Here is a 22,986-nt window from a genome sequence, read left to right as displayed (position 1 = left end):
CCTAACTCAAGCAGACAGACAGGGAATGTATGCATTCTTTTTCTCACAAACATACACTCTATTATGGGAAGTTATCTTCCTTACTGATAGGATGAAAAAATAATTGCCATTTCAGTCGAGTAAAATTTATTTTGCCGACCTTTCGACCTAGGGACTAGGTCCATCTTCAGGGCTAGTTTAGAAAGTAATATTTTAACATTACAGGGTTGGTGTGCCTTTTGTCTTGTCTGTTCATGGACTGGAGTAGAGTTCATAGACTGGAGCAGTCCATGAACAGACAAAGACAGAAGACACACCAACCCTGTAATGTAAAAATATTACTTTCTAAACTAGCCCTGAAGATGGTCCTAATCCCTAGGTCGAAAGCTCGGCAAAATAAATTTTACTCGACTGAAATGGCAATTATTTTTTCAACCTATTGAAACTATGAATCAGTCACCAAAAAGAATGCACAACAATTCCTTACTGATAAGAAAAAACTCTTTGAATAGAATTAGTGGGAATCTTAACCACATTCCCAGAACGGCCTTCAATGTTTCTTTTAGGGATAAGGTTGCTAATAAAGGTTATGGATCTCAATGGATGTAAAAAAAAAAAAAAAAGGCTGAAAATTAAATAAAATCAAATTCAAAGGAAATAAAAGACCAAATACATTTCCATAAAACAGATATTGAATAAAACGTTATTGTTGCGTACCCTGATGGCAATTAGTCGAAATTTTTAAATTTATACATTCCAGATTTGTTTTTTCTCGAATATGTTTTTAGCATTTCTTAAAGGTCGGTAAAAACTCAAAAACAATTATTTTTATAGTGGAGTACTTTATAAGGTCTGACATTTTTGGCTAAATAAGAAAGAAAAATAAGAAACAGTGAAATAAAAGATCTCAGTCTACCAAAGAATTACTAGCGCTACTAGTGACGGAAAACCAAAGTATCTTGTTCTTCTACAGCTTGATAAAGGATAGATTTTTTGTTTTTTGTAAATGTGCACAAAAAATAAGAACAAGAAACATGTGTGCATGCAGAGAACATGAATAATTACATGCAGGAAGGTTACGTAAAAAGAAATAACAATTATTGTATTTAAATCATATTTGTTTACTTACTACTTAGAATACGATGAGGCATTGATTCAAATGGTATACAATTACTATCTAATTCTGCATCTTTTAAATTTTTTTTTTCCCAAAAAATTAAAAATAAATATTGGTGGATGGTAGTACACATTATTTAACGCAAAGAAAATAAATTATTTTAATCTATTTGGTAACATTTTTGATTGTTTTTCTTTTATCATTTCATTTAGTTCAATACCTGATATCTGTGTATCCATTTTCAACAGGCCTTTGTGAAGAATCAGAGTCAAGCCTTTTGACCAATATTTTGTTTGTTTTTTGTTGCGCATTGTGGTGGTGCATTACCTGATTAAAGAGAGAACATCGCAAAAAAAGAAAAAAAATAATAAAAAATTTATATACCAAAAAAGCTGAGAGTTATAATTTAAAAAAAATCAAAACAAAACAGCACTTAAACACTAAATACATTCTACTTATTAGCTTCAGAAAATAGAAGTGCTTTAGCGTACTTTGAAATTAGATTAAATTATTTTTTTAAATAAGTCCTGTAACAATGAAGTGCTCTAGTATGAAATGTTCCAGTTGTCCCGGTAAAATTTTTAATAACTTTTTTATCTTAAGCTATAAAGGTTTTTGTCTCGAACATTCCTTTATCTGATTGCTGAAGTCTGGTTTATGTAAGGAGAATTGTGGGAAAGTAGCTAATGTTGATGATGACCCAGATCGGTGGAGCTTATCCAGATGTAGGAGGTGGTTAAAAAAGGTTGAAGCAAAAAAAAACCGGTGGATGGACATCACACAAAGAACAATATTCTCAATGAGAAATTGAAGATTGCAAAACGACTTCATTTGGTAAAATGAATCCAGTATCTTGGATTAATGGTTAATGAAGACGATAAACATGTTTGATGGGATAAGAAATGGACAACCAGCAATTCATTTAAAGGCTCTGGGGAATAGACAGAAATAACCACGGTTCTCTGAAATTAAGAGATCCAAGCTAATTTGTCATGGAGAGGTAGATTATTACCTCTCACAATTCCTTACTGGCCACGGGTACTTCGCAGGATTCCTTAAAAAAAAAAAAAATAGGGAAAAGGCCGTCTGGGGCGTGTATTTACGGGGACTCGGACTCGGATGACGCCCTGCACACCTTTTTTTGTGTGTACACAATGGGTACAAGAAAGAAGAAGCTTGCAGGAAGTCACCGGTCCTATAGCTCCGGACAGCTTCGTCGGACGGATGCTGGAAGATAAGGAAGTTTGGGCAAAAGGTATCTTCCATTGTTAAAAAAAATATTAATAAGGAAAAAGAAGGACCTCCAATTATTGTAGGTAAGGTGGAAGGTTAAAAAAAAAAGAAGGAAAGCCAAGTATACGAGGCGCCATGCCGATGTAATGCTGTTTGGCGGTTCCGGGATGGATATTTACGCCTGAAGGGGAGGGTTTTTTTTAGTGGGTTGAGCCTCACACACCCGAAAGATTGTCGGAAGGTGCCGTTGGCATTTTTCCCCCCTCGAAGAAAGAAAAAAAAAAAGAAAAAAAGCTCTACTGGGAAGTTGTAGTTCAGGAAAAGACTGAAGCCAGGTCAAAGATAACCACACTTTTCGCCTCCTTGTTTAGCTAAAAAGTTAGGGTGTGACATCAAAGTAGAAAATTAAGCTCTTTATTTCAAGCTATTTCAAGTTTTTATGACATTTTGTTTACAATCAAATCGCAAAAAGCTTGCTTTATTGTTCTTACACTCTGTTGAGGGGGGGGGGCCGCAAAATCTAAATTAACGGTGTAAATGGCTACAATTTTTTTAAGACTCCTAATATTTACTTTTACTAAAGCAAGAGAGAGACCATTTTAAAGCTTCAGGTCATAAATCCTAAATTCATCTAATCCATTAAGAAAATAAAATAACTGATAGCTCATGCGTTTGTTTTTTGTAAGAAAAATATCTGAATTGAAAGAAAATTCTAACATCATGCAAAGATTCCATTAAAAGCTTACGTGCACATCAGAAAATTTTATTATCAATACTTAATGTGTTTTTTTCTTTGTATAAATAAGATGTAAGCCATATTATTGGAAATTCATGGAAAAAGAAAAGAAAAAAGAAAAGGGAAAACTTATTTTTATGCAAATATGAAGCACATTATTACGGAATTTCAAATTTTGTAAATTCTCCTTTTCGCTTAGAAAGAAGGATATCTAGAGGAAGCTTAGCGGTAAAAACGTGAACTATAAAACTAGAAAATCTAGGAACACTTTTAAGGTTGTCTTTTTATAGATTAATAAACGCATTGAAATCTCTGTGTGTGATAACTACAGAATCTACGCTGAGTTGAAAGCGAGGAAAGAGAGGCGTGTCTGGAATCGAAGAGGCTGACTAGAATTCCATTTAAAATGTTCCTTAATTTTTTTGGGGGAGGAACCCATTTTTTTTACTAGGCATTCCGAGTAAATTGAACTAAAGCGGTTTATTAGTTACAATCTAATTCTTTTAAAAGGAAAACTAAGTAGAATTAAGTCTCAGTATGGAATCATTTTGAAATAAATACGAGGGTCGTTTGAAAAGTCCGTGCAAAAATAAAAACTACTTAATTTTTTGGGGTAAACCTTTTTTATTTTTCAACATAGTCTCCTTTTAGGCTTATACACTTCGTCCAACGCTGCTCTAGTTTTTTGATCCCTTCCGAATGATAGGATTTGTCCAAGTCTGAAAAATAGTCATTCGTTTCTGCAATCACCTCCTCGTTTGAATAAAATCTTTTTCCCGCCAGCCATTTCTTCATATTGGGGAACAAATAGTAGTCCGAGGGAGCCAAGTCTGGAGAATAGGGGAAATGTGAAACGAGTTGGAACCCTATTTCCATTAATTTTGCGACCACAACTGCTGAGGTGTGAGCTGGTGCGTTGTCGTGATGGAAAAGGACTTTTTTGTGGGCCAATCGTGGGCGTTTTTCTTGCAGCTCGGTTTTCAAACGGTCCAATAACGATGAATAATATGCACCTTTAATAGTTTTACCCTTTTCCAGATAGTCGATGAGGATTATTCCTTGCGAATCCCAAAAGACAGTCGCCATAATCTTTCCGGCCGAAGGAACGGTCTTCGCCTATTTTGGCGCAGATTCCCCCTTGGTAACCCATTGTTTAGATTGTTCTTTGGTCTCAGGAGTGTAGTGATGTATCCATGTTTCATCCACAGTGACAAAACGACGCTTAAAGTCCTGCGGATTCTTCTGGAACAGCTGCAAACCGTCCTTGCAACACTTCACACGATTTCGTTTTTGGTCAAGTGTGAGCAATCGCGGCACCCATCTTGCGGATAGCTTTGTCATGTCCAAATGTTGATGCAAAATATTATGTACCCGTTCATTCGAGATGCCCACAGCACTAGCAATCTCACGCACCTTCACTCTTCTGTCATCCATCACCATATCATGGATTTTATCAATGATTTCTGGAGTAGTAACCTCAACAGGGCGCCCAGAACGTTCAGCGTCACTTGTGCCCATATGGCCACTACGAAAATTTTGAAACCACTTATAAACTGTTCTAATCGAAGGTGCAGAGGCACCATAATGTTTATCAAGCTTCTCTTTAGTCTCCTGAGGCGTTTTGCCTTTCATAAAGTAGTGTTTAATCAACACACGAAATTCTTTTTCGTCCATTTTTTGAAAATCACTCGACTTCCTCGATTCAAACGAATGCCAAACACAAAGTAATAGACCGATCTGGCTGAAACTTGATGTGTCCAAGAGATGCTACTAACTAAACATAACCTCGATACGCGCCAGTGGTGCTATCTCTCTGACTTTGCACGGACTTTTCAAACGACCCTCGTATAGTCTGGAAAGCGAAACATTATTTCCTTTGGGCAGAGTTAATCCTCTTGAAGCGATTCCGTGTTGTCTTGCGCAGGGATTCGCTTCAGTACTGACGGTATTGAAAAGTACATAGGATTCAGATTTGCAAGAGCCATCTACTTTCTCATGGGGTGAATTCTTTCTTAGTATTGATTCATTAAAGTTTCGGTTCAAAATCTTGAAATATATTTCATTCTTCATTTCTTTTGGGAAGAAGAATGCCAACAATTAGAATAATAAAACACAAAGAAAAGAGCTTTTTTTAAAAAAAACCTAATCAACATGGAATAATTTCCTTCCATGGTACCGGTGGAATATTCAGTTGCTTGTGAATTTTTTAAAATTTAGTTTCAATATAAATAAAAATTAAGCAATATACCTTGTTAAGTGCTTCTAGAACTTTGTCGGGCATATGATCTTGAATCATCACAGGCGAAATAAGTACTTCATCAAAATCAGTATTGTTGGCCCAGATTGCTTGATAAACAGGATCATGTTTTTTAAGTACTTGCCTGCAAAATTAAAAAAAAAAAAAAAGACGGATTATGACATCTGAAACAATAACTTCAAGGAACATTGTTGGCAACAGTTAGATTGCCGGTTCTCTTCACCTTTGAGTGCAGAAGGAAACCTCAATTTTGAGGAGTAGTGTTATTGAGCTCAAAAATAACTTACCTCCACTTCTTTTCATATTTTTGCCTATAATGTTATTGCAAGACATGTAAAAATATGGATTAGATTAATGATAGTGATAAGTAAAACCATTTCAAAATTTTCTATTCATCGAGCTCTTTTCCAAGGTGGATACTACTATCGATCTCTACTACTTCTGTTATGTAATAGTCAATTAAATCCCCGGAGTTAGAAGCAAAAAATTTATTAATATTTTATTTTAAATAAAAATGAATACAAGAAAATAGGACAAGTTGTTCAATAAAATTCCACCATTTCCTAGGTGAGGGGTCGGCAACCCGCGGCTCGCGAGCCGCAGCGGCTCTTTTATCCAAATTTTGTGGCTCTTCAGCCTGTCCAAAATAAATTGTATATTTCAATTTTATTGAAACAAATGAAAATTTCATTTATTGAAGTAAAGATATTTTTTCAAATAGAATTTTAAATGTGATTGGTTTGAAATTGAATAGAATTATATTAAAATACAGTACGTAATTATATAGGACTGCCGCCATTTTCATTCAAATACAGGTTTATTTATTTGTTTATTTACTTTGCAATATGTGAAAATAAGTGTATAAAACATTTAAATGTTATTTAATATCATAAAATAATAATTTGGGAATACAAATGATCTACAGTTTTATACACTATCATCCTTGCGGCTCTTGGTAAGATTTATCAAAATTATTTAAGGAGAAATGGCTACTTAAAATAGGTTGCCGACCCCTGTCCTAGGTTTATTTGAATATAGCTGCCAATTCATTAACCCACGGCTAATTCTCAAAGGTTCCCGAAAAAATGACCAGGAATTCAAAAATACATCCCATAAAGCGGACTGATTCACTTTTACGTACCTATTCCTTGAAGAGTATTTTAAATTTTCATCCCGACATATACGACTTTTCGCTTTCACTACTAATTATTAATTCTTTTTTAATTAAAAACCGATTATAAAAAAAACATATCAGACATATTTAAAGAGAATTTCAATCATTGAACAATCTAGTTCTACTAACTCAGTCTTGGACGGATGATGTCTAACTACGTGGATGATACTGCCTGGCGGGTAGAGAGGTTGATGCAGTGTCAACGATATGGTATTGTCATGTGGGTGTACGGCTGATGCTGCGGCTCTTGCTGATTTTTTCTCCATTTGGTAGGCTTGCATTGTTGCACAATCTGCTTTCAGTTCGACAGCGGATGTTGGCATTGGCGCACAACCACAGCATAAAACGCTGCATGTTATAGTTTTCCACTGGAATAATGCATTTCAGTTATGTAATGTTTATATAATTAAATGTTTTTTTTAGATAGATTTAAAAGGTTAGCTTTTACCTTTGGATCTCGGCTTCTTTTGATAGCATTAATTAGATCGGCCCTCAAGGATTCCATCTGATGTAATCCTATCCTGGGCACTACGTCCTTACCAAGGACAACAGATGTGATGAAACTTTTCGTGTATTGTACAGCGGGCATGCTAGCGAGGGGAGGGAACAAAATATATTAATTCCAAGAAATATCATTTTCTCTTAAAGTATCACATTAATGGATTAGATTTTTCATTTTTGGATTACTGAATGAAGTTATGCAAAGTTGCAATTGAAGAAGTACTGTAATTGCCCTGATTGCCGGAGTAAGTTTCCCAGAAATGCGTAACGCTAGCCAAGAAGTAGCTAGATAACTTTAAAAACTTCACTGACTTCAAAATCCTCACCGTACCTTAACAATCCACCTGGTGGTGAGTAAGCGAAACACTGAAGATCTGGATAGGTTTGTCTCAAAAGGATTGCTAGTATGGAAGCGGTTCCAGCTCCCAGAGAATGTCCTACCAGCACTAGACCGAACTGTTCGTCAGGTTTCTGTTTGGCCGCCAGCTGAAAAGCTTCACCCAGGATGTTCTCTTCTTCTAGTTTATCTCGTATGTATACTGCAGCGTGGACCATACCCTGTCCAGAAAACCAGGATATGATGGAAAAATGCAATTTTCATTTTTTTAAAAAAAGGTATTTAAACAACAGACAACTTTGAGGGAAATTTAAAGCTTTTACCTTGTGGCCAAGCCAATCTTCTTTAGGAGGATTTAAAGGTAACGTTTCACTTTCTGCATTTAAATCTGTGATTACATCCTGCAAAGAAAGAAATAGATTAATAAGTTTTCCAAAATACGTAACTTTTTCTTCAGTCAGAGAGCAAACTTGATTTTTTTTTAAATTAAACTTAAGTTGCATCCAAAATATTTAAGCTGTCGAAACTGCTCTACAATAAGGCATGTTTCAGTCAAAATGTTCCAAGCAAATTGGTTCTCTCCTCAACGGTTGCATGTGTAGTAGCTGTAAAAATCGAAATTTAATCCTCTCTAATTAAATTGCATTCTATTTATTCTCTTAACGAAAGAATTTCAATGCAATTTGAATGTATAATGTTTATTGAATACCGACAATTCTATATCTCTTCTCAAAAGATATCAACTGATAATTTGCATTAGGAGACAATCCACAGCGAACATCAGTATCGATGAATAGAATAACATCAGCCACCAATTCTTAACGTCTGATTGCTCAGTCATTTCCAAGTATGCTAATATTTATGTAGCTAGAAGTTGGTTCTCTCCACTTTGAACGCGTAACCTTGTTTCCGTTACAGTAAAGCAACTGTCCAATAAATGGCCAGAACCCATAAGTCCAAACCAGGTTTCAAATACTAAATTTGCATGTATTTCAATAACACGAGACTGCTACTCCATTGTTAATGGATCCTTTTGTCCTTAATTTCTAAACATCACCCTCACATAAGCTCACCTTCATTGATAAAGTACCCCGAATGCTGACAACCACTTTGCTTCTTGTAAAATCCACTGCAACAAAGAATGGTGTTTCCGCCACGTCAACATGATATGTTGCATAGACTATGCTCGCCTGGCCTTTGCTTAGCATGCCTTTCAATGCAGCATAGTTACATCCGCAACAGTTATCACCGTTTACATTCGGATTACTGCGACACAACAGGCAACTGTAAAGGAAATAAATTAACGTTCACTAAATGTATCTGGAAATGTAAGAAACTTTACAGGAAATAATGTACGTTCTTAAAAAAAATGTATCTCTTTTCAATTTGATTACGATTCAATTTTCATTTTACATTTATATTAATCACATTAATTAAATTTCATAAAAAGTGAGAGCCTGATAAATGGAGGCCAGTTTTCCTCGATTAGGCTTAATATTTGTCATAAATCGAGAATTCCCTAGATCTTCGAATGTAACATTAGTACTTGTTATTTTTGTTGATTCATTTCAATTAGTATTAAAAATGACGTATTAGTTCAGGTTGGGAACCACTGAATTACAGCCGTTTACTATAATTGGTTGTAATCAAAACAATCTAGACCCTAGTATGTACTCTATCAGAATGTACTCGGATGCCTTGCAAAGACTGCAGTGTGGCTATAATATACACTTCAATTGCAATTGAATTTTATCACATTATTATAGTTTTTAAATGAAAAGTTTACCTGAAATTAGGACAGAGTTTACAAACACTAGTTACTGGTTCGGTCATGATAAAAATTGGCCATCCATAAGCGGCCAAAGCGAATCTCATGAAGTGGATGACCGCTTGGAAGTGTTGATAGTGCTGGACATCGCCCAGTGGTAGAAACTTCGTCCTAGGAGTGACCGGCACACCACTTAGGTACTCGTATGTGTCGTTCTTACGCTGGAAAGAGGTTTAAATTTAAATTTGAAATTTATTTATTTACATAATAGTACAAGAGATGTTTCAGGCCAACTGCCTAAGCACACTAAACCAAAATAAATCCTAGAAGATGCAACTTTATTTAAATTAAAGAAAAATATGATATCCTATGGATGTTGGTTCACATAAAACGGTAATGAGATGTACAAACTTTGGCACGGACAGGTTCAGGTGTTGGAAGGGAATTCCTGTAATCCTTTGTCCTGAATTGGGGGAAGATTCTTTCAGTATATCTAGAGAGGGTATTGAAGGAAACAGGTGAGTTAACACCAGGCTGGGGTTGCTGCAGTAAGAGGGTTTCTCCTGCCACCAGAGCGCATGATAACAGGTCGCCAAATGCCCCATTAAAAGAAAACAACCTTATTTTCCTGTTACTTTCTAGAACTAATTATTTTCTAGAAAACATATTTCCCGAATAAGTTTTACCTGATTTACGTTTGCTTCTCTTTCTATTTTCTGGAATTTCCTCAGCAACACCAATCCAGCGACTACATCTGAAGGTACCACGTCTAAATCTCTAAAGAAATCTGAGAGTAATCTAGCTATATCTGTGAAGGAATTCTGTAACAAATAAAATAGAAACATATTATCAATAAATCGAGAAGTTATTGTTATTAACAAGGATTGTTGCATTTCCTTTTTATATAAAAATTTATTGTCTGAATAATGGGCCAGAAATCTCGTTTTCATTTCCTCTTCTTTAAGTTTCTTTTTTGCTTCATAGAACCTGTTCTGCCTCTTAAGTCTTCAATTGCAGTTCCTGGCCTTGCTTAATACTAGATTCAGTTTTTAGAAGAACTTACACGATTTTGACGTTGTCTAGTATCAGAGATTAAAAATAAAAAGAATAATAATCACTAAAGAGGCAGTCTTTTTTAGAAAAGCACAAAAGCGGGAAAACTACACAATTTCACAGACATAAACAAACAACCTCGCGGATAACCATGTAGTTGCTATACTAACCTTACTACGATCGCTATTTCGTATACAGCAGAACAAAAGACGACATCTATGGTCCCAACTGTCTTGGTAAGCCCGGAGTACTTTTCTGCATTCAAAATAACAATTATAGTTTGAATACAAATAACTATATAATGTACAACTCCACGAGAAATTATCAACTGAAAGATAATAACCTCTGTCTCCAGTTTCGTGCACGATTACCAGAACGCTTATATTGGAATCTGGATTCTGACTCTCTCATTGATCGTTGATATTTCTTCATTTTCACCCAGGATCTTCCTGCAGCATCGAATACACACCAGACGGTGAACATCACAGTGAGTACAACCACCCAATTGCAGATCACCATTCCTAAATAAAATAATGAACATAAAATCAGTAAATATATGTATGTACATACTTGTAATAATTACAATTGTCAAAGTTTTCTAAGTCCGAAATAGTGGTTTTTGATAAAAAAAAAAAAAAGGCCTATTAGGGTGTGTTTGTGTTTTAACCATTTCTTCGAGGATCTGGGAGTCCCTGCGTGCCTCCTAGTTACTTCTCAAAGGTTCAGCTACTTCTACAGTGATTGTTTTCCTCGATTCCCCCCTCGCAGAACAGAACTACTTTTTATCACACGCATGGGTAACTCACAAATCGTATATTTCAGATGGGAACTAAAAAAAATGTATAAAATGAAGTAATTTATGCATAATAAATAGAGAGTAATACTTCATTTACAATCCAAAATTGTTTCATAGTTCTGCGAGACTATAGCCATAATGGGAAAAACCAGGATTTAAGTCTTTATCGTAGATCAAGTTAAATTTGGCGAATGGCAACCAATTTTCCCCTTCAAACGAAACGAATATTTATGTAAATTATGCTAACTTCATTCATGGGCACAGAATGCACAGCTTGGTTCGATTGGGAGCTGAATGATTGTAACAAGGAATACAATTCGGATGGGAACAAATATCCATAACTAATGGACATAACAGAAGTGAGTCACACTCAAGTTACAGTGCTCCAGGAGAAAGCACCATCCCCCTTGTAGATCTTTTGTTAATCCTGCACGTTCAGCCAGTCACAGAGGGGTTTGCTGGTCTATCTAGCGCATGCAATATTTAATCAGTTGTAACCTTTCGGAATGTGCAGCTCTCCCCTTACACTGTTTCTAAAGTGATATTTATTTGAATGGCTCCTTCTGATAACATTCCGGTTTATATGTAAATACACATCCAAGGAGGGTAGCCAATGGAGATTAGGTAAGAATTATATGTTTGCTGAACAATTTTATGTTTTATTGGAAATGAATTTAAATATTTATTTACTCGTATTTCCATTTTGTTTACAAGCATAGTAACAACAGTTTATTGGTTGAATTAGTCTACTACTACATCCACATATAAGTTAGGGTAAAGTCCCTGTAATAAGCTGCTTAAATTTGGTGAAGAATTATGTATAAATGTTTGAAGGAAATTTCTGAGTTTCCTTGAGAGAAGCAGGAAGTCGTGAGAGTGTTCACAACCAAATTTAATTTTGGAGGGGGATAAATATCCCCCCCAAAATATTGATTATTAACGAAGTTTTCAAATAAATATTACAATAAACTAAAATTCAGAACTACTTCTGTATAGTTGAATTAAATGCCGATAGATGGCCAACAAGTCTGTTCCACTACAGAGAAATTTTTAATAAAGCGCTACATTACAGCATCCGAGGTAATCTTGCTGAGAAATGGACAAAATATGTAGCAGATATTTACTACAGCATGAGTGCGTATAATTTGCAGCGGAAATTTGAATTTAAATGAAGTATTTCATGCACGCTATAAAAAGTAAGATTAAGCAACAATTTCAGAGTAATTACTTAATTAGTGTTAACAAAAGTAGATTACCAAGTATTGCTTCTTTAACTCCTTCAACAGGACAGGTTTTATAATTGACCACCAACCAGAAAACAGCGAACGAAAGCCACGCTGTCTCCACCAGCATCACGCCTAAAACATTGTACATGGATATCAAGTAAAATGCAGATAGTTTCATTGCTGAAACAAAATTTTAATTTGAATTTAGCAACTATCTACTTCACCCACCTTTCGTCTGAGACTGTACACAAAAATCAAACAAATTTCTGGCCGGAAAAACCCATTGTTTAAGTTTAAGGAAAGACGGTTCCTGTTTATATCAGTTAATCAATAGACGTACCCTGAGAATAGCTACAAATCCGGTGCGGATGGACACAGTGCCTTTCTCTTACTACTTATTTCTAATAAGGAATCGGCGCGGGTGTTGGTGCGAGTGGTCACGAACGTGTGAGAAACCCCGGGGGTTCGAATCTCGCGTATAGCTACAAAATTTTGGAGAAATTGATTCTATAAAAATGATCCTACTGATTTTACACCAAAACTTGATTGTATGGTACTCTCTGGTTGTTGGGCGACCGAAGCGAAATCTTAAATTTCAACTTTCCACAAGTTTTAGTTTTTGAATTAAGATGGACTCACATACAGATCTGCAAGCTGATGCGCGCACACATGGACCAATTTGAAATAATCACAAGTAGACAATCTTTCATTTTATAGACTACTACTTCATTCCTTTGAAGGCCCTACAGGAAAAAAAACACGAAATACTTATAAAGGTGCTGGCCCCCCGGCCTAGAATTTGTCTTTTGGTGTTAATAGCGCATTATTGCCCAGTTGGCAGAACTGGAGAAGAGGAAGGAGTGGGGGCTCCAGCTTGTGCCTGGGAGTTCGAGCCAGTTGCCCGGGGGCTTCTCATGAGGAAAGCGCCCTTTGGGCTACTCAACGGAACTGCAGTTGGTGTCACCTTGTATGTCAGTTGCCGCCAACTCCAGCCATGATCAAGATGTCTTCCTGCTACACCGGCGTGTAGGTCCCCTGTCCTGTGTCTCCTTAAAGACCTTAATATAATTATTTAATGGCCATTAATGTCGCGAAGTCTATTTCTATTGTGTCAAGGTGTGAATTAATGTTGTAATAGCGAAGGAACATAAATTGTAATAAGAAGCCAAGCACGTGCTGATTGTAATTGTATGTCTCGTATGGTACCAAATTGTAAGTCTTTTTAATATACCTATATTTTGCATGGTCTAAACCACATTATGTGTGTTTTTGTAACATACAGCTGAATTATTTAAAAATATAAGACCATATTCTATCCAATCTCTGTTAGTATTCTGAGTGTTGTGGCGTCCCCCACCCTTCCAAACCTTATTATTAATTAGTGGTAATTCTCATTTTCCCAATTGCTCTCCCAAATTCTTTCCTTTTAATATCTTTTTATTTCTCTAATTGCCCCCCCCTTCCAATATTTTTCAGGTGCCATCAGAGCGTACTGACGACAACTCTACACAACCTGAATGTTAGGTTACAGTCTCGGAAAGTTTAGCGTCACTTTGGAGTGTTTACATTTACATAGTTCGTTAGAGTGTTTTCATAGAGTTCAGTGACGGTACATATAAACTAGTAATTTAATTATTCTTTACAGGTATTATATTGTTCTAATTATTTATGTATTATATTATATTTATTTGTAATGTTTTGTAGTACTTTATATATAAAATTGTATTCTCTTTACAGAATAATAAAATCTGTTTCAAAAACCGTCTTACATACTGCTGAACGTAAATTTGATATTTTATTAGACAGCCTTAACTGGACATAATTTTTTTTATCAGTATTTCCATTTTATTGATTATTTTTTTCAGTTTTTTGGTTTAATTCAATTTGGTTAGTTCAGGAACCTTAATACCGGATATATTTGGTGAAATGTATTTTTTATACAGCTTTATGGTTCGTATAATTGACTTATTTATTTATTCGTGATTTTATTACAAAATACTTACACAATCTGATGTAAATAATATATTTAACATGTCTCCTTGGTTCAGTGTCTAAAATACCGCCTCTCATGGCGGCCACAGACAGGACTACATCCAGCACCATGGAGGCGAGCAGTATGGCCGAATAGCAGACACAGTATTCCCAGAGTAAGGTAGCACATCGTTCCGTCGGCGAGAAGTCTCCTACAGAGAGCACTGTCACCAGGACTACAAACCTGAGAACACAAAATATATATTTCATTATTAGATAGTTTTCTAAGGGATCCACAGTACAAGATTCTCAAAATCGAAAATCTTCACGTGTTTAGAGTATCTTCTCTTAACTGCAGTAAAGTAACAGACTGTAAAAAATTGATCTAAAAAAAGCCCTCCCGATTGGCCGACTTTGGCCAATAGCTTATTGATATCAAATGAGAGCTTCTGCGTCTACTTTGTTCAAATTTGAGTCATGCTGACCAAGTTCCTTGCATACAGACCAGTACAGAGTTATTCATACAAATACTAATTTGAATTTATGTATTGTATTTTAATCTTGCCACAGCACATTCTTCTTTTGTCTGAATAACAAAAGATAACAACAGGTGGTGGCAAATCCGACAGACAAATTAATTATAATATTATTTGGGAAATTTACAAACAAGATAAAGAGGGTGAGAGAATGAAAATGAAGAACGATGAAAATTACAGATAACCTATATAGGAATGACAATGGACATGTCTGTACAGGCACCATCATCCATCCACCCCCACCACCACCAATGGTGGCCGCCATTGTGCACCCTTTATCTTAATGAATTATCTTGAATAAACAATACATGTGCTAAAAGGAATTCACTCACTATCTCCGCCATTACTTTTACATGCCCTAGTGTTGGTTGTTTCAGCATCTGACCAAACTCATAAAACTATTATAACTATTTTTAATCGTTACTATCTTTTTTTTTTGAACTCTGAACTTAGTTTTTATATTCAGTTAGAATCTGTTAGGCGGGTCGTCTACGTGAAGGTTAAATTGTGGCACTTTTGTTGTAAGTTTTTTTGTTAAATTGTGACGAGTTCTAATTTTGAGTTTTCAAAACAGCTGACTAAATTGGAGCTTAAATATTGACATGAATGTGGAAATGTGAGAAATTGCAGACATGCTGTTAGTGTTCCCTGCACTGATAGATATTAATGCTGCTGTCCCAATGACAGATTAATGGAGACAAATTTATGCACATTTTGGGCAAGTATCAGATTAGCATGTTTAAGATACATCCCACTGAATGTGGGCATTAATGGACCATTCTCTTGGCTGGAAGCATTATGCCAATATTTGGGTATTTAGAACCGCTACATGAAAGTGAAACTACATTAGCTGTAATTATTAATAGAATGGCTTTGCGCGAAGTGATAAACTGGGCGGATGTGGGCTTCTCTCCTCTTAAGAACTTCCAAGGCTAACTTTGAGTGCCCATCAGGGTCCCAACGAGGAAGTACTGTGGATTGGACTATTTGTAGAGCCTGACAGATTCTCATATCAATCAATGGATGTAGCAGTTATCACGCACACAGTTATCAGCTGTCTACCATAAAGCCGTGAGTTGTGCACGCCTAACTTTAGGAGGCCATCATCCACAAACTGGTTTGTGCATGCAAGGCCACAATTATCTGGTGGAAAACAGAAGTGATAAAGCGGATATCTTATCGCAAGTGCAGAGAGACCTGGAAACTGTCACTTGAAAGGAGATCGGGCAAGTTACCAGACAATTCGTAGCCAACAAATCAGATTCAATCCAGACCAAAAAACTGCTCGTAGATTGGTGGCCATCTTAACCCGGATATCATTATGACGACATTATAGTGTGTGTGTGTGTGTGTGAGACAGAGATGCTGGTAATAAAATCAGGCGCGGAAATGAAGATTTCCAGTCGGCATTGTTGCCCATTTGGTAATCAATTCTGCAGTGAGCACGTTTTATGCTGTCGATCGACTGCCAGACAGAGGTGCAAAACTCACCTGACCATGCAGCGAGCGCCAGACTGGCAGCCATGTGTGCGTGATTCCCGGGCACGGCCTCCATGATAAGAGCAATAAATTACAGGAGGAGAACCCACAACTATAGCTGTTTGCATTGATTTCAGCTTTACTCTTTAAATCGCCTGACGACCTTGCATTAATGTTACCCTCACTAAATTGTTTTATATTCAATAGAAAATTTATTCCAAATATTTAAAATTGAAAATTTCAAATTTTTTCTCTTTATCAGGCTGATGCTGGGTAAGAGGAACTATTTGCGATGTGCTGAATTTTGGATTTCCGGGTTTTTAGCGGAAATATCCCCATTTTAAGGCTTCTTAGGGCCAAAATGCTCTCTCTGACGCTAATTTAAATCTTATATCAACGTTTAGTAGCCACCCTACCGCTCTCCACAAATCAGCCAACCGGAAATACTACTTAAAACAATCGATTTTTTTTTCCAGTTTTTCGAGATTGTCTTCAAAATAGCTGTTAGGTTTTGGTTAACTTATTGCGCATAACTAATTCCGCAAATTATATTCTAAAACTTTTTTTCCGGAAAAATTTGGTCTAGGAATTCCGGAAAAGGGGTCGGCCTTTTAAAATATCACATCCAGTTGTAAAGTTTGAAATTATTTAATCCGTTAAATATTAATAAATAATAAAATACGTGACCAAAATTCTAGTTATCCTGAAATTTCAATTTCGCTTCTTCCCGACAATGGCAGTTTTGGGAAAGGGGATTGAATAGACTCCCGCTAAAGTATCATTTTGGAGATATATATGGTCCTATCACTCACATAATATGAATTAGAGATTGATTGTAATTGTTCTGAGTTCTGAGCTGAAGAAAATTACTCTTCCCGGAAGGACCACTTAAATTTCCGGAAGCTACTCCTTTCATATTCTTTGACTTCCTGTTATATACTTACATCTTCCTCATAAACTCAACAGTTTTAGGGGCAGCTCCTAGGAAAAGGATAAAAAAATGTTTGAAAAATCACAGTGTGAACGTTGCTATTTCAAGAAAAAGTCATGCGAGTGTTCAAGTCAGGTTTTTCTCTTACAATTGTAAGAGAAACTACTTCCTACGGTAAGCTTTTAAATAAAAAAAAAAATAGTTCTCATAGTTAAGTGAGACCTACAGCAGTAGGAATGCGTTCATAGTATTAAACTTAAAATGAACTATTCTAAATCGATAATTTAAGAGGCTAGAAGTTCAAAGGGCTGTAATACTGCCGAGTTTAATCAAGGAATAGAAGAGCTGTAACACTTAACCAGATCAAACAGGAACTCAGGACCCTAAGCCCCCTTTAAAAAGGTCCGTGAAGTTTTCCTTTTTCTTTGATAGCACCAACTTTATAAATAGATCTCATTTCTAATTTTAAGGGCATAAAGTTATGGCCGCTTTCTGTTTCGTATAATTTCACATTAACTCTTTCAAAAAAGAAAAAAAACGTCCGCAGACCGGAAGTTGCACTCAAAAGAAGCTCCGGGGCGCGAATAACTTCAGATGTTGACGAGCGCGTCATCATAAAAATCATAGATCATAAAAAAAGACAAGTTTTTTCTAGTTTCCTTTCAACGCAATGTGCAGATTTTCTATTTTTGTATTTCCACAGAATTTTCTCGTACCCATAATTCTCATCAGGGGACTTTAAAACGCGCACTTCCGGATATTAACTCTACAACGGAAATTCGATAGGATTCCCCCACTCTTCTTCTACCTTACTTTCGAGTTCTTAGGGTTTGGATACAATTTTGGTAAGATAGTTGACTTCAATGTTTATCTATTTATTTATTTTACAAAAAAATGTACGCATTAATGACCAATAGTAGAATACATTAGGGGTGCGTTCCACTAAGCGCTCACAACGATCAATTACACTTTCAGCCGTTCCAAATGACGACCGCAGTCCTAGTGGTCGTGGCGAAAACGTCACTAACGACGTCATTATTTTCGCTCACGCGAAGCTCACAACGCCCCATCTTAAGAGCTGGGTCGAAGTGGGCGTTCAGAAATTTGGCGCCGTATTTTTAAAAGAAAAGATGGCGACCGAAAAAATTATATCAGGTAAATGAAAGTATTATCTCATGTAAATAATTGAATGTGTTTCTCGAAAGTCTAAAAAAAATAATAAAATGAAAAATTACTTAACCCTTTACAGACTAAATCACTGAATAACGATCAATTACACTTTGATAGTTAATAATACGTGGCCTAAGTTTTCGCTTTTCACTATTGCGATTTTGTGAAATTGCATTCCACTCTTCATCGGAACTAGACGAAGAACTTTCTAAAGCATTATTACGTTGCATTAATAAATATCCTACTGTTGCCACAAAAGACATTTTAATTTTATTTAAACGTAAATTTTATAAATACTCCACTAAAATGTAATATAAAAATTGAATTATACATATATGTATATGTAAATATTTTTAATATAAGTCAACTTTACTAATAATTAATAAAGTTTATTGTAACTGCTTATAAAAGGGATTAAAATTAAAAAAATAACCTCTTCAAGCTCCTGACTTATCGAAGTCGAAGATCAAATGCAAGCTGATTTGTTTTCTTCGATATCCACGGAATCGTCCACAAAGAGTTTCTACCTCAAGGTCAAACAGGTCAATCAACACTTTTACCGAGAGTTTATTAAAAAGTAAATTAAAGTAAAACTTCGAAAAAGGGTCATTCGTGTGAGACCAAACATCAAGAACAAGTGGGTGTTGCATCACGATAATGCTCCTTGTCACACAGCAATTTCAATAAACCAGAGTTTTTGGCCAGTAAAAACATTCCTGTGGCTCCTCAGCCTCACTTATTCGCCTGACTTGAGTCCTTATGACTTTTTTTCTCTTCCCGAAGTTGCAAAAATCACCTCAAGAGAACTCATTTTGGGACAGCCGAAAACATTCAAACGGCTGTAACCGACCAGCTGAAGTGCTATTCCAGTATCGGAGTTCGAGCACTGCTATGAGGAGTGGAAGAAACGTCTCCAGCGCTGTGTGGCTTCAGGAGGAAGTTATTTTGAAGGTGACAATAAAGAATTGTAATTCTTTTTGAATAAAAAAAAATCAGTCTCATTACTTAATTTACAGACCTTTTATTTTCGAGGTCGCCAGTTGTAATGTTTACATGAACGGTTAAAACGCCCCGATAGTCCATTCCACTTGAGTTTTCGATTGTAACGTTCGCAAGCAAGTGGAACGGGCAAAACCGCGGTCGTTGTGAACGCTTAGTCGAACGCACCCTAAAGTGAATCTGTCATTATGAAAGCGCGACGTCACACCATTCATGAAGTCAGTATTTACTTTAATAAATCCAATTCACCAATCATCTTCTTCACCCTACATTATGAAGCAAAAATTATGGAATAGATAAATAAATTATTTCTACAGCTGGGGGGTAGGTTTTTCAACTGACCTGTAACAATATCGATCTTGAACATCAGTTATGCTGTCATAATAATATTTCACAACACTCTGCATTATAAATATTTTAATTTGTAAAGTCACTCAAACTTTTAAATGTTAAATTACCTAATTTGTCTTTCGAGTCAAAAATTATTTATATATGGAATTTATTTCATTTTCATATTCATTTGTTTGATTATATTTGGGTTCAGCTGTTGGGTTTAATTAATTACAGTTGGCCAAACTGTTTTTTCCCTAATTAGGCAAATAATAATTAAAATAACTGTTTGTTTTTTCTTTAAAACTCCTCCTGATGCAATTAACGTCACTCATCACCCCCTGCAACGCTTCCCAGATATTCTGAAGATATTTTTTACTCCTTTAAATTAGAAGTAACAAAAGACTCTCCAGGAAAGTCTGCAGGAGGAGGAGGAGGAGGAAGAAACGAAACTGAAAGTTCTGGATAACTAGTCCCTAATGGGCCAGCAGTGCAGCTTTCTCCGTAATCCAGATATTGGGTTGCAACTCCCCTGAAGAATTTAAGAAGGTAGCAAGATTCTAGGATGGGGCCCCCCCTCCAACAATCCAGATAACCACGCAGGTTCTCTTGGGAATTCCTTAGTGATGCGTGGGAGCCGCCAATTAAGGGGAAATCCATTCGCTTGGGGGGGGAAACTCCTTCTAACCAATAAGGATAAAGATTGATGAACGTTATTAAATAGTAATGTCTTATTCAATTTTCTGTCTAATAATAAATTTTTATTATTTTTTTACTACAAAATAGAAACCATTAAGAAGATCAAAAAGCATTGAAAAAATACTCTGGACTTCTCTTCTTTGGCCACGCTAGAAGCAGCCATTCACTTCCTGCGGGACCCTATTCTTCCTTCTGCTTCTAGTCCCAGCAGGAAGAATCCATTCCGTTGCCAACATAGACCACATCTTTGCACTACTTTTGATTTGATGGACGATGAGTAAGACGTCCCGAGTAAAGCCACTACCAATACGTACACATATCCGGAACGGGAATAGCAGGCTATAAATAGGGACGCTAATATAACAACAATGAACAGCAATAGTAGATCTCTAGTAGTTCACCTTGAGGGCAGCTAGCCAAACTACCCAATTAGACTATACCAGTTTTAGCACGTTCCTAAAAACGGAACCTAATACGTCACCTTAGCCTATTAGAACAATCCAGAAGCTGGCTTCCATTAAATCTTTTTTTTTGTCCCGATTACGTTTTCTTTGTTAATAAAACTGTTCGTGGGGATAGCTTATGTGGGGTACTTCCTTCCGCTTTGTTAACTGTAGGGTTTTATTATTATTATTTTTAATGATTTAAGGCGAGTCAACATTTAAGGTTATAGGCACCCGGAGCTTTTTCCAGTGCACTGCCGGCCTCCGGTCAGTGGTTCTCTCGTTACAGACAACACTGTCCATCACCGGACAGTGAGCTGTAAGAAGCTCCTAGGAAGAGAAAATCTAAGGGCCAGCAGCTGTATTCGAACCCGGGACCTCCGCGTGGGAATCCAATACGCTAACCTATTATTATTATTATTCAAAGCCGCGAGGTACTTAATACAAAGTTTAAGCTTTCCACGACCTTTCGTTTTCTTTTTATATTCACACGTACTCCATAAGCTTAATGAATTTCCTGCCAAAACTCAATTCCAGAAATTCGACACGATCAACCATGTTTCCTGTAAACAGGAATTTGTGGAAGTGAAAGTGTTTAGTTTTAGATTAAGAATAGACGAGAGAAGAGAGACAGAGCTAGTAACGAAGTAGGGAGACAGGATGATACTACCTCCTAGTTGGAGTTGGGCCAACAGCCGCTGGACACAGACAACAAACGGAAGTACACTAGACTGCACAAAAAATTTATTCTCACTCATAAGCTTATCAAGATCTCGGGGAGACGGTGCTGAGAGAGAGAGCATTGTTCGCTAAATTAGATGCAAGGAAATGAGGAAGCTGGCTCCAGAGCTTGTAATGTCCCGACTTTGCCGGATGTTTTATTAAAAAGAAAATATAATTGGCTACTTTATTTTGACCTTGAGATCATAAGTTCCTTAAACTGTCTGGCTGTTACGTGATGAGGTGGCTCATCTATCACGTAATCTACACCTATTTTTTTTCGGTTTCGAACCACCTAAGATGTTGGGTATACATCACGCGTTACTGCTAGTGACGTAATAATGACCCTTATCCTTTAGGGACAGTATCTTTAGTCACCATCGCAGCCATATTTATTTTGTGCGCATACTGAACGTTTGCTGAAAAAAAGTTCGACATTATGACTGTAACAATAGTAACTCACAGGAAGTCTTGTGAGAGGGCGCTCTTTTATTAGATTTTATTTCAATTCCATTAAAAGATGGCCTTGACAGTTATTTCAGTTTGCGTATTATTGACAATAAAATACGCTACAATAAATACTTGGTTTATTAACAATTGATGATCAATTTGTACCAATGAAAGAGTGTTTTTTTTATCATCTTTCTAATTGCATTCAAAAAAATTCTATTGATTTAAAATTTACAATTTGATCTAAAAATTAACTTCCTTCTTGAAAATTTTTACATGTTTAAGCGAGCGAAATGACAGTTCAGGGAAAAGCTTAGAGTTTCCTCTCACTGGAAAATGTTTCAAATAAAAGTACACCTACTTATCGATAACTATACCAAGCAGCTGTTTTCGATACGATCTTGAAGAACAAAAATCGATAAATAATCGATAAAAATTTGTAACTCTTATAATCGATAAATCGATAAATAATCGATAACTCTAATCGATAAATCGATGCTATAAAGCGGCTTCCCCGGTTAGCTGAATTTGTACAAAAGCTCTGATGGGTGACCCTTAAAGCAAATATCGAATTCGTTTTTGAGTTATGCTGAAACATACACACAAATTAAATTGTATTTTTTGGGGGGGATGGGACTTAGTGATACTCAAAACGGGTACTTCCGGGAAAAATTGAATTTCGAGTACCGTAAATGATCGAAATGCTTCTTACATCCGTAAGAGAAAGTAAAAAGAATATAGATGAAATCATCGACTAATGTTTATTTCTGGTCAAGAATCTGTCGTATCCAGCAAATAGTTTTGAATATGTAGAATTTTGGCTAAATTATTTGACATTATACATGGCTTGAAAACGCTTTAAATTAAGTTAACATTTACATGAGGTACAAGATAAATTCTCTGTCTCTCTCTCCAGTCAACTTGCAGGATAAACATATACTCGTAAGTGTTTTTCTGCCGCTCCAACAGTAGAAAGGGCATTCATCATCTTGGAAGATAGAATGTCAACTTGGTTTGAAGGAGACGAGCGGTTTAGTACTTCGAAGGAAAGAAGATATCTAGATGGTATAAAGAGGGCAGG

The 22,986-nt window shown here is 36.1% G+C and overlaps 1 protein-coding gene across 3 annotated transcripts in view; it reads right to left on the bottom strand.

The window, feature by feature from the left end:
- inaE (inactivation no afterpotential E) overlaps positions 1–22,986 on the bottom strand; it is a 125,390-nt gene that overhangs the window by 5,707 nt on the left and 96,697 nt on the right. Inside the window, exons 1-14 of one of the 3 annotated variants that reach the window (XM_074121336.1) lie at positions 19,606–19,773; positions 14,181–14,392; positions 12,208–12,309; positions 10,499–10,676; positions 10,326–10,410; positions 9,789–9,923; positions 9,121–9,323; positions 8,408–8,618; positions 7,658–7,735; positions 7,329–7,555; positions 6,945–7,086; positions 6,626–6,864; positions 5,610–5,633; positions 5,314–5,446 (exon numbers count right to left, since the gene is read on the bottom strand). In XM_074121336.1, the coding sequence (XP_073977437.1) occupies positions 5,314–5,446; positions 5,610–5,633; positions 6,626–6,864; positions 6,945–7,086; positions 7,329–7,555; positions 7,658–7,735; positions 8,408–8,618; positions 9,121–9,323; positions 9,789–9,923; positions 10,326–10,410; positions 10,499–10,676; positions 12,208–12,309; positions 14,181–14,392; positions 19,606–19,670 (2,034 nt within the window). In that variant the 5' untranslated portion in view covers positions 19,671–19,773. Of the gene's footprint in view, positions 1–5,313; positions 5,447–5,609; positions 5,634–6,625; positions 6,865–6,944; positions 7,087–7,328; positions 7,556–7,657; positions 7,736–8,407; positions 8,619–9,120; positions 9,324–9,788; positions 9,924–10,325; positions 10,411–10,498; positions 10,677–12,207; positions 12,310–14,180; positions 14,393–19,605; positions 19,774–22,986 lie in introns of those variants that run through there. The other 2 variants (XM_074121333.1, XM_074121335.1) reach the window with 2 other exon arrangements.

The sequence above is a fragment of the Rhodnius prolixus genome, unplaced genomic scaffold (assembly GCF_049639745.1).
Source record: "Rhodnius prolixus isolate KJV_2025 unplaced genomic scaffold, Rpr scaffold_8, whole genome shotgun sequence".
NCBI lineage: Eukaryota > Metazoa > Arthropoda > Insecta > Hemiptera > Reduviidae > Rhodnius > Rhodnius prolixus.
Note: the sequence above shows the minus strand (reverse complement) of the source record. Positions and strands in the feature narration are given on the sequence as shown.